Here is a 15,889-nt window from a genome sequence, read left to right as displayed (position 1 = left end):
AAGGAGAACTTCAATGCATGACCATATAGTTTTATCAGAAGTGATTTCTTTACTGATAACGTTGTCATCACCCTTTATGAAATGTGGGGTGTTACTTAAGTGTGAAAAAGATCTGTAAGATTGGCTGTGGTCTAAAGAGATGGTTTTATATGACTGAGTCCATTTTTTCCCACCATCAGAATAGATGCACTGAAGCCATCTTTCCGGCTAGGTTTGAGTTGCAGAACTAAAGGACTGGTCTGTCTCAAGCTGGTCAACCCCAATGTATTTCTTTTTTCTTATTAGCAAGATGATGTTTAACATTTAAAATGTGACATTGTACACACTGGAGACAAAATGGTTGAATGTTGTTCTTACTTAAAAAGTGTATTCCCTAAGAGGTCTGGCATCATCTCGTGTCAGGCATGGGAGGCTGTACCCTGGAGACTTGGAAGTGGCTATGAAGGATGAGGGCAGGTAGTACCCGCAGAAGGGAAGGCATCTTAGTCTTTCTAGAAATGGATGATTGAAGGCCTTTCAACCTTTCAAGAAAGCAAATGTGAGTCTCATTCTTTTCTCAGATTTCCTAGTCCCACACTGCGGTAGCAGTGAATAGCACTACTCACGATGTGGGCCAAGAAGTGTATTAAAGTATATAGGGTTGTCTCTGAAGCCAGTACAAGTTGAATCCATGGCTCTTTTTTTTCTGTCTTGTGGTAATAAAGTAACTGGAGACCAGATGATAAATAATGATGGAGGCAGACGGATGTCTCTGTGGAGGTTTCTAGCCTGAACACATAACTGTACTTCCTCTGCTTCATGGTTGGTAGTTAGCTCTATATTTTGCATTTCTGTAGATTTCCTGTCCCTTGTGCTCTGATGGACTTAGGAGACTGTAAATTCACTTTACTGCAGTTGCTCTTAAACATTCTGAAAAACAGGCTGCTAACATGCCAGCAGGAAAATGCAGGTCAAATCCTCTCTCCAAGGGTGGTATAGACTTTATGTGTTCATCTCAGAGGTTCTTGCCAAATAGGGGGACAGAGGAGTTGGAGAGCCGCAGCCGTGATGGGGGAATGTTGGTTTTGCCAAAGGGAGGAAACATTCATTTTTGAAAATGGCTGCATCTGGAGATTATTACAAATGAAATGCTGACCCAAATTAAAAAATAAGAAGCAAGAGTTAACTATGAAATGTTTCAGGGAGACAGCTTTTCCAGTGGAATAGAATTTAAAAAGATAAAGCTATTTTTTAAAGATGAGGCTATGCAAATAAGGACGTTTCCTCCCCACCTGAGACCAAGGTAGCAAGCTTAGAGGATCTGAAGCTATTTTTTCCAGAACAGAAAGAGCTGGTCAAGGATGGGACACTTGAGAAAGAAGGGCATAGGGTGGATATAGAGATTTTTCCCTGATGCTTTAATCTTCACAGATGTTATGATGCTGTGGTCTAAGTACTAAGCAAAAATCATCAGAGGAGTGTTTAGTTCGAGAGACTTGTTCTGGGCCACACTGGGGAAGGTGAGGCAGCTCTACTGAAGAATGCAATGGCGATTTAGCCTCTGAGCAGTCATTGAAAAGGAATCACCCTTCCTAGCTGCGCCACACGACATGCGGGATCTCAGTTCCCCCGACCAGTGATCGAACCTGTGCCCCCTGCAGTGGAAGCGCGGAGTCCTGACCACTGGACCACCAGGGAATTCCCAGTTTTGGTATTTTTTAAAGACGTCACAGTGTCGATCTTTGTGGTGAAGAGCTTCAGAGGACTCCTGAACCTGCCCTTGACCAGAAGCAGTCAGTGGGACGCAAGAACAGCCAGCAGCAGAAAGGATGGAAAGATTGTATCTCCTTCACTGCTATCATTCCCATGGGATTCTTTGCTTGCTCCTTCTGGCAGCAGGCCCCCTGGGGGAGCACCAACCTCCCCCAAACAAGTGTGATTCAATGAGAGTGTGGAACTTGGAGACAGATGCCCCCTCATAGTCCCAGATCTGCTACCTGTTATTGATGTAACTTGGGCAAGTAACCTAACCTTTGTGTCCCAGTTTACTCATCTGTAAAATGGGGCGATAGCACCTACATTACCCTTGCTTAGATCAAATAGGAGAAGAGATGTTGCGATTTCTAGTCGTGGATAAGATATTATCATGTCCCCCTTACACACGCGCACGCACACACACACACACACACACACACCCCCTAATGCCAAGGCTCAAGGAGAGACAAAGGCTGGGGAAATTTTTCACACCTACATTATTCATCGGGACCAGCACCCCTGTTTGGAATCCTTGTTTTGCCAGTCGTGGCTTCCTGCTTCCTCATTTCCGTGATCTGGAAATGCTAGAGGCTCCAGGCTCGGTCTATAGGCCTCTCTTCTTCTTTATCTACATTTAATTCCTAAGTGATCTCATCCAGTCTCAGAGCTTTAACTGCCCTCTATGCTCTGACTCCCTAATATACATTTCTGATTGGGGCCTTGCTCCTGAACTCCAGACATGTATATACAGCTGACTATTCAACATCTTCTCATGTCCAAAAATAAACTTCTGATAACCTCCCCACCTCTTCCTCACATAGTTTTCCCCTTCTCAGTAAATGGCCACTATTAAGTTAGAATGTATGAAATAACCTTTTTTTTTTTTTTAAGGTCAAGAACAGTCAAATATCAGCAACATCATTTGGTTCAACCAAATATATCCTTCCAGCTGCTCAGGCCAAAGGCCTTAGACTTTACAATCCTTGACCCCTCTCTCTAATTCTGTACCTTGAATGTATCAGGAAATCCTGTTGGCTCTACTATCAAATATATCCACAATCTTTTCCCCACCACCTCTACTAAGCCATTATCATTACTATATACAATCACTTTCCAACAGGTCTCTTCTCTTTAATTCCTGAATTCACTCAGATAGAAACCAGTGATCCTTTTAAACCATAAATCAGATCCCCACTATTCAAAACCCTCCAAGGACTTCCCATTTCACTCTATGTTAAAGCCAAAACCATTGCGGGCTTCCCAGGCCCTATAGGAGCTGCCCCTACCCTCTTGCCTGACTCACAGCTTTCTAGCCACACTGGCCTTCTAGCTGTTCCTCAGATATACCAAGTATGCTCCTGCCCCAGGGCCTTTGCACTTGCCACTCTCAGTCTGAAACATTCTTCACTTAGATTAAAAACATGGCTTTCTCCCTTCTCTCCTTTAGGTCTTTGCAGAGATGTCACCTTCTCTGTAGAGCCTTCTCTGGGCACCCGATTTAAAATTGAAATCCCAGGGACTTCCCTGGTGGTCCAGTGGGTAGGACTCCGCACTCCCAATGCAGGGGGCCCGGGTTCGATCCCTGGTCGGGGAGCTAGATCCCACATGCATGCCACAACTAAGAGTCCGCATGCCGCGACTAGAAGATCCCGCATGCCCTAACTGAGACTCAGCACAGCCAAAATAAATTAAATAAATAATAAATAAATAATTTTTTTTTAATTGCAAAATAAATAAGTAAATAAAGATGAGACTTTTTCATTAAAAATTGTTTTAATTAAAGTACAGTAGATACACAATATTATATAAGTTACAGGTGTACAATATAGTATTCACAATTTTTAAAAGTTATACTCCATTTATAGTTGTTATAAAATACTGGCTATTTCCCAGTGTTGTACAATATATCCTTGTAGCTTCTTTTATACATAATAGTTTGTACCTCTCACTCCCCTACCCCTATATTGCTAGACATTATTTTCATTTTTAAAACTCTGCTTTTTATTCTTACGTAAAGAAAATATTTCACAAAAAATGCCAAGAAGTTAAAAATTTTAAATATTTGTGTATATAATACATATAATACAATAATATATGTGTGTATATGATAAAAATATACATGTATACATATATATATAAAGTCCACTACTGAGATGATCTCTAAATACGCTTCCACTCATTTCTACAAACAACACACACACAACACACATTTAAAAACAAAATACAATCATAGCGCCTGTACTGTTTATGACCTGCTTTTTGTTTATCACATATCACTAATCATGAATAACTTTCCATGTCATTAAATACTGCTTTACAATGTTATCAATAATTCAGCTTTTCCTCCTCTAGTACAGAGAGCATTGTCTACTGGAGCTATCAGCTTGGAAATTGGAAAGTAACTGAGGAGCTGGTGTCACTTTCTTTAATTAAAAAAAAATCCAGAACAAGCGATGGACACTGGGAGGACCCCTTGGTGACACCACCACTTTTCCATATCGCGCCTGCCTTGGGACGTCCCCCCTTGGTCTCCCAGTTCCCCACCACCTGCTGGTCAGCCGAAGTGCCTTGGCTGAGAGGGAGTTGGCAGAAGACTGTCCCACGGCAGTCTGCTCCATCATTTAATCTCTGATACAAGGCCCTCTTCCACCCTTTCCCTTTCTTCCCACCTACTCAATTTATACTATCTTATAATAATATTTTAAGGTTTTACTGTATCCTGCCATTGGATCAGCACGTGCTAATGAAAATACACCAGTGATGACTAGGAATATTACCTTATTAAAAATCCTTAAATATGCTATACCTTTTGGATTGGTCTTTACTTTGGGAAGTGGGTAAGATGATCGTAAAACGTACTTTGCCTGAAAAAGGACTCCAGTAATGAATGTAAAATACTACTGAAATAATTTGTAATTACTGAACGGAATGAAATTAGTTTGCATTGCTGCTGCCAACAGAATAGAGTCGTCCAAGTCACAACAACTATAAATCATAAAGTGTGTGTTTGTGAGTGACAGACGTTACAGCTGTTAAGGAATGGTTATCCCCTTCTCTTTGGCTTCAAGACCAAAAACTAGTTTGGGCTCATCTCCTTCCACCACCCTAGTCCACTACACCAGCCCCTCTCCGCTGGGGCTGCTGCCGCAGCCTGCTGGCTACACACCTGCTTCTGTTGGTACATCCTGTAGTTCATTCTGTGCTCAGCAACCAGAGTGAGCTTCTGAAATCTCCAGATCACCTCCCTCTCCTGCTCTTCCCCTCCAGTGCCTTAGAGTAAAATCCATACTCCTTGCCAAGGACTACCAGGTGGGTGGCCTGCTCTGGCCCACTCTTCTAACCTCAACACATACACTCTCCCGCCGCCAGCTACAGCCACCAGCCTCCTTCTTGAGGAAATGTGCCAAACTTAACTCTGCCTCAAGACTCTGGAAATTGCTGCCCAAACTCTTTTCTGCCGGTTCTGCACGTGGCTGGCTTTCTCATCCCTAAGGACTCAGCTCAGTGCTCAGAAAGGCCCTCCAGGCTTCTGCCACCAGTGTACCTGCCACTCTGTCATACCTTAGTTCCTTTATAGGACTTACTTCAGTTCAGTCATTGTGTTTAGTTATTGGTTTACTTGTTGACTGTCTATCTCCCCCTCTAGGATCTAACCCCATGAGAACAAGGACCTTGTTTGAATTGAATGTGGTTTTGCCCCTCGTGCTGAGTCGTAGTGCATAATTGGCACTCAGTATTTTTAGTGACTTCTTAAACTTCAGGTCTGACTCTGGACCACTCCAGACAAGATATGCCAATATCGCTTCTGTATCTTTATGCCCTCATCTGAACAATAGGGATTGGTACTAATAATTACATTACAAAGTTGTTTTGAAGATTAAGTGAGATAACATGTACAAAGTACTTAAAATGATGCCTGACACATTATTCAATAAATTCAGCTATTTTGACTATTGGCCCTAATCCCTAGCCTTCAGAGCTGGCATGGCATTTTACAATCTTTAGGTGTTCAAGAAATGTGCTGCATCCACCCAGGATATTTATATTTTGTTTGGGCTTCTAAGAGTTCTCATTCTGGAACTGTTCCTTACTGGGTTTTCTTCTATTGGGTTTAAATTCTTACATTTGAAAAGTATGTACTTTTCATCTATTCCCAGGGGGCATCCACAGGTGAGAAGTGACCTGATTACCAGGCATAGTTTGAAGAGTTTCTTCTGTTAATTATCCCCCATGCAGGAATTCCCACTGTGGGAACATTCCACATTGTATTTATAGATCCAGATGCATTTTAACCAAGACAACCTAATGAGACTTTAGAATAAGATATTAATTAGTTAGTAAATCTAATTCCTCCAACAAGCCTTTAGATACTCATTATGCATTTATTATATGCAAAACTTTATGGGAGACATAAATTGACCTCTGTCCCTGTGGACTTTAAAACACAGAGAAGGAAGTAATAGATATTTAAATGAATAGATAACCAACATCACTGCCACCAAACGGTATATGACACATGAGTAGTGGGCGTAGTAAGTGCCATAGAATTCCTTTCCATTGATTCACATTTATTGAACACCTGGTGAGGGTCGGGGTTGTGCTGTGCCACCATGGGTTACCCAGATATTTGTGAACTAGTCTTAGTGAGAATTCCTGCTCTAAATCTCATGGTCTAAGAAAGTATTAATTGGGATAATAAAGAAATTATGAATATTTAAAAAAATCATAACAAAAGTTATACCTTTATTTGTGTTAATAAATCTATCTAGGCTAACAAAACAATCACTGAATTACTTCCGTTGAATTTATCACTCTGTGTGATTGGTAACTTTGTATTTCTCATGTTGATTACAAGCTCCGAATTCATCATCTACCATGCCCATTTCCTCTATTCCCTGGTGTGTTTAATGGCACCTGTGCCATATCAAGCTCCACACCCAGTCACTAGCTCCCTTTAATGCATGGAATAAATGGGAAAGGTCTCTGCATGAGCACACCTCACTTCCTGATGTGACCCTACCTCCCTCTCTGGCTTCACGTCCAACCTTGGCTCCTATCACTCAAGCACTTGTAGTTCTCAGGTTTCCTGATGATGCAATGCTTCCTCACACTTCCGGGCAGTCTGCTGGGAACGTCCTTCTTGTTGTTGATCCAGAAAAACCCTACACACCTATAAATCCCTCAAGGCTTGGCACAAATAGTGTCCTCTATAAAGCCTTTCCTGACTCTGCAGAGCAGACTTGTAACTCATTGTGTGCAGGGCCACTGAGAGCCCATATGAATCTTTTGGATTAGACAAAGGTTTCTTACAGTTTTCTGGAGAAATGCAGCCCTGAGCTAGGGATTATGGGTTGGTGAGCAGAGCCAAATGTAGGCTGGATTACAGTGCCTACTGGCCCCAGCCAGATCCCCTAGTACAGAGCACAGACTGCATAACCTTTAGTGGGTCCCATTTGCCTGCATATTTTGCTGTCAGAGTGCAGACTTCTTGTGGGCAGAGAGCAGACTATTCATCCTCATCTACCAGGGGACAGCTCAATGTCTGGCATGCAGTATGACCTCAGTAAGTATTTGTTCAATGAATGAAGGAATAAATGAAATGTAAGTTGAAAAATTAATTTTTGTTCATCAGGGCACTTTGTATAGGAATGACAAGCTTTCAAAATATGGGGTCTTCAATGGAGGACATAATAAAAGAGGGTCTGCAGGTGAAAGTGCTTGGGTGCTACCTGAACACTCAGTGGGCCCTGAATTAGGGGGCCCTGGAGAGCCCAAAGGGAGTCCCTCTTTGCCTACCTCATAGCCCAGCTCCAGGCCAACTCTGCTCCTCCCTCCAGCCTTCCCTGCCAACAGAACTGCGGCAGCACCTGATTCCCCTGTGGGGAAGCATATAGGCACTATCTCAGATGAGGAAAATTTGGACTTGACAGGTAAACTCGGTCAGGAATGCTCACATTTCCAAAGATACCATGACATTAAAAAGTGATAAGCTCTAGTATCCCTTAGGAATTTTCCCGAATGCTTTTAAGTATTTTTTTTTAACATCTTTATTGGAGTATAATTGCTTTACAATGGTGTGTTAGTTTCTGCTTTACAACAAAGTGAATCAGCTATACATATACATATATAAGTATTTGTTTTTGATTGATTAATTACTTAATGAAAAGGTGGGAATAGGAGTAAGGAAACAAATTAGGATTAGGCACCACTGCCAATCAAAAAGAAAGAGAGTACTGATAAAACACATTCTAAATGATAATGCAAATAAAAAAAATGTATTCGATTTATATACATTTTATTTCTCGGGCTATATCTACTAGATAAAATGAGGCCCATGCTTTTCACTTCTCACTCTCTCTGTCTTTAAAATCCTGATTGTAATTTCTTCTTCGCCTCATATTCTGAATCCTTATAAGCTACCAAAAATCACTTCTGGGGAAATGGAGAATGAATTAATAAATACATACACACATACAGAAATACACTAGTCAGTTAATTGATTGATGAAACTTTAGATGTAATTGTGATTCTTTGGGCTCATTGGATTTGGATAATTGACTTGTCTATCTATAGGAAAGAAAAGAGGGTTGAGCATGTGACCTTCTGGTTAACATTTAAAGAATCCAGAAAGCACCAAGAGATCTATTAAGTCAGACCAGATGTCTGGAGGGCTTTTAAATCTTCTTTATATTGATGCCAGCATGATTTCCCGAAGACCAGTTCAGACCTGCCCTCCTTGAGTGTTTCTGGCTGCATAGATGAAAATGAGGTAAACTCATTATAGCCTTAGTGTGGCTGGCTTTGAAAGATTTGAAAAATGTTCTTTTATTGAGACTGAATAACTGGATGTGCATTTGCTGCCAATATCAACATAGTCCAAGGGCCCTTCTGTTATTTTCTGCTAGAGTTTTCTTAGGACATGGAATGGGGCGGGAGAGGGGGTGTGAAAAGCCTCAGAGGATTGTGTTTTGTTTTGCTTTTTTTTTTTTCCCCTGTTCTTGGCTCATACAGCAAGTTGATGGTAAATATTGGGCAATTTATTTAACCACACTATTCCTCAATTTCCTTATTAGCAATGCTGTCTTGTTTATAAGGAGTTTTGAAATTTTTGCAAGCACACAAAACACTGGTACAAATAGCCAATGTAGTGTGATGAATTGGGAGATTGGGATTGACATATATACACTAATATGTATAAAATGGATAACTAATAAGAACCTGCTGTATAAAAAAAATAAATAAAATAAAATTCAAAAATTCAAAAAAAAGAAACAAATAGCCAATGTAGATGTCTTATTTCTAATCCAATTGACGTCTCTCCGCTAGTGGAGCCTACCTGCATCAGACTCATTTGGGGTGATAGTTAAAATGCAGATCCCTAGGCCCAACCCCAAACCTTCTAAAGTAGAATCTCAGGGGGTACACCCAAAAATCTCCATTGTAAACAAGCTTCTTGGGTGATTCTGATGAATTTCACCATATCTCTCTGAGTATGTCTTCTTTCTGGTGAGCGTGAGATAGAACTAGATGATTTGAGCACCTAAAAATCCCCTGGTATCTCTCAGAGTTTTCTGGACTGACCCAATCTGGACCATTTTCCCTGGAGTGCCCGTATATTTTGATTGAGTCCTTCAGTTAAAAAATATCTGAAGCTTTATTTTGCTAATTCCTATCGTCAAAATGTATGTAATCTGGTAGGATGCTGAGGACTAGCAGTTAAAAGTCAGGGGTGGGATGAAGTTAACAGTCAGGCTTCCAAAAGTGAAAGAGCATTAGTCTCCCTGCTTTCGGTTTAAAGTTCGACTTCCCCTAGGAACCCAAGGTTGCAGTCCTATTCCTGATTTGACCTTGGGAAAACCACTTACTCTTTCTGCAGAGTTTCCCCTTCAACAATATATACTTTCTCCATCTTCATGATACATCTTCCAGGGGAGCTGTTCAGTTTATTCAGAAGGAAAGTTCTGTTATGGTAACCATCTATTATGCAACCAGATGTAATTTAGGAAGCATTGATAACCTTAGGTTATGGATCAGTGATGGCGATTATGTCTTATGACTGAAGAGGATCAAAAAAGTTGTCCAGTCCTTCTTTTTGTGTTGAGAACTGAAACTGTCGAAGAAAGAGTACCCAGGCTTATGGATTTCATGGATGAGTTACTGAACAGCAGAGACATGCAGAGTTCCTCTTTCTTTACTCAGAAACCTGGGAGAATGAAAGGACTGCTGTTGACTCCCAGCTTGGCCCCACTGCCTGCCCTTGATAGGGATGATGCTACTATATCACACTTAACTACCTTTTCTTAGACTGTTGTACTACATTGAGACCTGTAGTGATTTTCCAGTGCTGCATAACAAATTACCACAAATCTAGCAGCTTAAAACAACACACAGTTACTATGTCACTGTTTCTGTGAATCAGGAGTCCAGGCACAACTTAACCAGGGCTTCTGCTCAGCATCTCATAAGGCTGAAATCAAGATGTCAGCTGGACTGCATTCTCATCTGGAGGCTCAACTAGGGAAGGACCTGTGTCCAAACTCCCTTAGGTTGTTGGTAGAATTCATTGCCTGCAGCTATAGAATTCATGGCAGCCTACTTCTTCAAATCTAGCAACAGTGAGAGTCTCTGATCTCTAGATGCTCTTTTAAAAGTCTCACCTAATTAGGTCAGGTCCGTTCAGGATCATCACCTTTTTGATTAACTTAAAATCAACTGATTAGAGACTTTAATTACATCTGCAACATACCTTCACCTTTGCCATATTCCATTGGTTACAAATTACAGGTCCCCAGTCACACTCAAATGATGGGGATTATACAAAGGTATATAGGTCATGGCAGATCATCTTAGAACTCTGCCTACCATAAGACCGCAGTGAATTAAAATTCATCATTCAGTTCAAGTATGCATAAGAAGTTAATTGGGGAATTCAAACATTACTATTTATGAATTCTCATTCTCATGTATGTGGCCATTTTGTTAATTCTTGACTAGGTAAAATTAACCTTCAGTTAAGGGAAGGTATTTGGTTATCAAGAGGGAAGGAACAGGCTTGACTACCATGTGATAGATATACTACACCTACAGTCCTGTCCTGTCCTAAGCGAATAAAACATTAATTATGGATTATTGCTTACCTAGATAAAGGGTTTGCTTGAATTATTTTATTTCCTAGTTTACCCAGTATGATTCAGTTCACAAAAATGAATTCACACATATCTATTCAAGATTACAACTGTATAAAATGAGTTACTCTTTTAAGAGTTGTCCCGAAAGTTGATCTGTCACACTCTTTCATATACCAGCACTACCAAAAGAAAAAAATAGACAATGAAAACCTTCTATTAGGTGTAAACATTAGAGATCATCTTTTCAACATTTCTTATCACAGCAACATGCTGAAGAAAGACAATGTATCAAAAATGGGTAACAAGTAACCAGATTAATATTGCTCTGTAAATAAAATGCATAACTAAATAAAAAGGTGAAGAGGCTGGAAGAGATTAGCTAGAGAGAAACAAGAATTAATCTCTTTATTTTGTAGTATTTCTTACAAATCAATAAGAAGTCCTGAAGTTTTAAATAATAAGTTGACTTCACACTCAGTAGGATGGCTATTATCAAAAAAAAAAAAACCCCAAAATAACAAGTGTCAGTGAGGATGTAGGAAAATTGGAACCCATGTTCATAACAGCACTTTTTTACAATAGTCAAAAGATGGAAACAACCCAAGTGTCCATCAATGGATGAATGGATTAACAAAATGTAGTATATACAAACAATAGAATATTATTCAGCTTTAAAAAGAAGGGAAATTCTGACCCATGCTACAAAGTGGGCCTGGAAAATGCTAAGTGAAATAAGCCAGTCACAAAGGATGAATACTGTATGATGCCACTCACATGAGGTTCTTAGAGTAGTCAAATTCATAGAGATGGGAAAAAGAATGGTGGTTGCAAGAGCAGGAGAGAATAGGAGTTAGTGTTCAGTGGGTACAAAGTTTCAGTTTGGAAAGAGGAAAAAGTTCTAGAGATGGATGGTGGTGATGGTTGCAGAACAGCATGAATGTACTTAATGCCACAGAGCTGTGTACTTGATGATAGTGAAGATGATACATTCTATGTGATGTGTATCTTATCACAAGAAAAACAATTTTTAAAGAAAAGGTAAATGGGCAAAGGAGATGAACATGTAGATCACAAAGGAGATGAACGTGTAGATCACAAAATGGGAAATGTTACAAACAAGCTGACTTGGGGAGAGATTCTCAGCCTTGTTGGTAACCAAAGAAATGAAAATGTTTAAATTTCACCTAAAAGAAGTACCATCTTTAGTCTAACGGGATAATGAATGTTACGAGTCATCTGACACACAAAGTCTGGATGATAATTACATTCAAAACATACTTCTCTTCTTCCTCCCCTTTCCCTATAACAGATTTAAGTCTTCAGTTAATATTTTTACACCAATGTTTTACACAAGATAGATATTTAAACCATTCCTAAGACTTTCAGTATGCTAGTTCAGTTTTTTTTTTTAAGAATTTATTTATTTTATTTATTTATTTCTTTATGGCTGTGTTGGGTCTTTGTTTCTGTGCGGGGGCTTTCTCTAGTTGCGGCAAGCGGGGGCCACCCTTCATCGCGGTGCGCGGGCCTCTCACTATCGCGGCCTCTCTTGTTGCGGAGCACAGGCTCCAGACGCGCAGGCTCAGTAATTGCGGCTCACGGGCCCAGTTGCTCAGCGGCATGTGGGATCTTCCCAGACCAGGGCTCGAACCCGTGTCCCCTGCATTGGCAGGCAGACTCTCAACCACTGTGCCACCAGGGAAGCCCCTAGTTTTTTAAAAAGTAAAACATTGTTCTTGAGACCCAAGTTGAGGCTCTGGTGTAAGGAAGGTGTAATATAGATTATGTTAAATGCAATTCTGAAGTGGTTTATTATATCAAAGAAAGTGTTTGCTTGCAAAGATTGATTAGGTGATTTTCCCCCAATATATTCTAGAGTTTGTAATAACAAGAGTTGTAAACCCTGAGCCAGTTTTATCTCTGTGTCCTAAAACTGGTACAGACAGTCTCAGACTTACGAGGGTTTGGCTTACAATTTTTCGACTTTACAGTGGTGTGAAAGTGATACACTTTCAGTAGAAATCATATTTCCAATTTTGAATCCTGATCTTTTCCCAGAGTAGCAGTATTCAGTGCCACACTCTCTCATGATGCTGGACAGTGTCAGTGAGCCTCAGCTCCCAGTCAGCCACATGATCACGAGGGTAAAAAAACTATACACATACAACCATTCTGTACCCATACAAACATTCTGTTTTTCACTTTCAGTACAATAGTCAATAAATTACATGAGATATTCAACTCTTTATTATAAAAGAGACTTTGTGTTAGATGATGTTGCCCAACTGTAGGCTAATGTAAGTGTTCTGAGAATGTGCAAGGTAGCCTAGGCTAAGCTATGATATTTGGTAGGGTAGGTGTATTAAATGCATTTCTGACTTATATTTTCAATTTACGAGGGGTTTATCCAGATGTAACCCCATTGTAAGTTGAGGAAGATCTTTATTTTTCTAATATAACAGCCCCTTCGAGTTACTGTTTCTAATAAGCCATGTGGCCACACACCTGCTTTATCATCTCTTTGTTATCTCATAGTTTCCACGAGTCATGATTATCTTTTGGCAGTTTAATGAAGGCAATTGGAGTAAATCTTTTTGATGGTAATGAAATGTAGCTAACAATATATATCTTATTAATTGGTCAAACACTGTGAGCCAGGCATTGTATTAAGCATGTTTCTGTGATTTCATTTAATCCTCATATCCTTCTGAAAGAAATGATACGATTCTGATTTTATAGGTGAGAAAACTGAGTGGCAGATTTTTAATAACTCACTGCAAATTACACAACTCGTTGGCAGAGCTGAAATTCAAACCCAAGTCTATCCAACTGTAGATCTCTGATCTTCCCGTGACACTATGCTGCATCTAGGAGTATAACTATATTTCATTAGTATTAAAGTGATTTATAAGAATACAAACTTAAACATGTGACTTTGTAAAAACAGCCTGTTAAAAATCACAGCTCCCAAAATTCCATATTAATTCAGGAGCATTTTTTTAAAGTCAAAGTTGTTTAGCTCCCACAAACAAACTGTTGTACATTCCAAATAAAATGCTTCCTATTTCATGTCAAAAGTGCAGATTTACTTCCTGATAAGATGTACTATTTGGAGACTGTCTATTTTTTATTGTGATTCAGGTGCAAATAACAGGAAAGCATATTTTTTTCCTATCTTGGCAAAAGGGGAGGTATTTCTAAAAAGAATGTAATGTAATGATTTAAATGGCCATTATTTGCATTGTGAATTAGGAGAAAACAGATTATAGCACTGGAGTCAAAGAAGTAACAATGGTCTACTGACTTCGACAGGAAAGTCCAGCCAGGGAATTTCCCAAAAATCTAAGCCATGAGGCGTGTCTGCGGGTCTTCAGAGACACTCAGTGCTCTTCCCTGACCAACAAAATGAAAAAATGGAAAACTGTAGATTTTTTGAGAGACTTTCAGGCAAATGCCAACTCTGAAAATGAATTACTTTGCAAGAGTTTATAGTCATGTCTTTTAGGAAAAAAAAAATCTAACATCAAAAGAGAAACAAAAATTCAAACTTGTCTTTGTAATTCTTAGACAACTAAACAAGTAGTAATATGTATGTAATATGGATTTTAAACGGTTGTGAAAATGTAAGGAAAATATTTTTTAAAGATCCTATTTCCCTTAAAGAAATTCAATTCTGAATTTTTCAAGTCGAAACGTTTTCAAAGTGTTTCCAAAAGGAATGTGAAAATTGGCAACAAACCCATTTGAATATGAAAGACAAGCACAGGCAGACACACAGAGAAACAATATCGTTTCACTCAAAGCGTTCTGAACTCTGTACTGCTTCTTCTGTTTGCAGAGCTCACACTTGTTTTAACCGTCTGGATCTCCCTCCGTACCCATCCTTCTCCATGCTTTATGAAAAACTCTTGACAGCAGTTGAAGAGACCAGTACCTTTGGACTTGAGTGACCTGGAGGCACAATGCCCCGCTCCGTGTAGACAGGCAATTCCAGAAGCTGCCTCTAGAAGAATGGCTGAACATTGGAAGTTTCAAGAGTACACTTCCATTAGAGTAAAGCTGAGTGCTATTATTTTCCAGGAACACGTGTTCTGTCACATTTGGGGACTGGATAGTGGTGATGAGTCCTCTTGGAAGGATTTGGGTGAGCTTGATGCCCAGGGAACCACCCAACAATCTTTCAATCAACAGTTCTTGACTGCCAAACTTTTTTCCATTTGTTATGTTCCAAGACAAAGATGAACCTGTACACGATCAGCTCCATGATAACTTTTAGAGACTCAGGAGAATCTTGAAACTTACCTTTGAACATGATTCAAGCCAAATTGGCAGCACTTGGCCCAGTCTCCAAATTAGTGCAAGTTAAATAATATAATAAAAACAAATATATCTCCTGAAAATACATTCATTTAAGCCCTAAGTTATAACAGAATATTCATTTTCTTGCTTATGAGTGCCTGCATGGTGTGCACCATAGGTTTCAGCTTTCATGGGACACAGTGAAAATGAAACCAAGTCAATATGAGGTAACCTTAAAGATTTGCAATAAGGTGGTCTGTGACAATGTATATGCAAAGTGGTATGTGTGTATATGGCCGAAGACAAACTGTTATTCAGTGAATTACTAATGACAGATTTTATGCTTTATAATGCATGAAAACAGTTTTAAAATAACTAGCAATTAATCACAGCATATCAGGAAAAAGTACACAGTGAGTTCTGTTTATTTTTTATAAGTTCATTATATTTATGTTCTCTAAGATGTATATAAGAACCTACCTATCATACTGTATGTATCATCTGTTCCATTTTCATGTTCCATGCTACTAGGGCATCATGCTAATATGTATCCTTTTAAGCACTCTCAAAGGGAACAAAAGGGCCTTTTATATTTATAAAGGTACAAAAAAATTCCCCAAAATATTTTGCACTGAATGTACCAAAGTTGAAGGGACATTACAATATGACTAACAGCAACTCCATCACTTGACAAGTATAATAGAAAATAGCTTCTAAATCAAACTTTC

The 15,889-nt window shown here is 39.4% G+C and overlaps 1 protein-coding gene across 3 annotated transcripts in view; it reads left to right on the top strand.

Annotated features, from left to right (window-relative positions):
- HECW2 (HECT, C2 and WW domain containing E3 ubiquitin protein ligase 2) overlaps positions 1-15,382 on the top strand; it is a 407,233-nt gene extending 391,851 nt beyond the window's left edge. For all 3 annotated transcript variants that reach the window (XM_061203609.1, XM_061203599.1, XM_061203626.1), the window contains one exon: positions 14,701-15,382. In XM_061203609.1, coding sequence (XP_061059592.1) covers positions 14,701-14,812 — 112 coding nt within the window. In that variant the 3' untranslated portion in view covers positions 14,813-15,382. The remainder of the gene's footprint in view (positions 1-14,700) is intronic.
- The last annotated feature ends 507 nt before the right edge of the window (positions 15,383-15,889 follow it).

Source organism: Eubalaena glacialis, chromosome 1 (genome assembly GCF_028564815.1).
Source record: "Eubalaena glacialis isolate mEubGla1 chromosome 1, mEubGla1.1.hap2.+ XY, whole genome shotgun sequence".
NCBI classification, from domain to species: domain Eukaryota; kingdom Metazoa; phylum Chordata; class Mammalia; order Artiodactyla; family Balaenidae; genus Eubalaena; species Eubalaena glacialis.
Note: the sequence above shows the minus strand (reverse complement) of the source record. Positions and strands in the feature narration are given on the sequence as shown.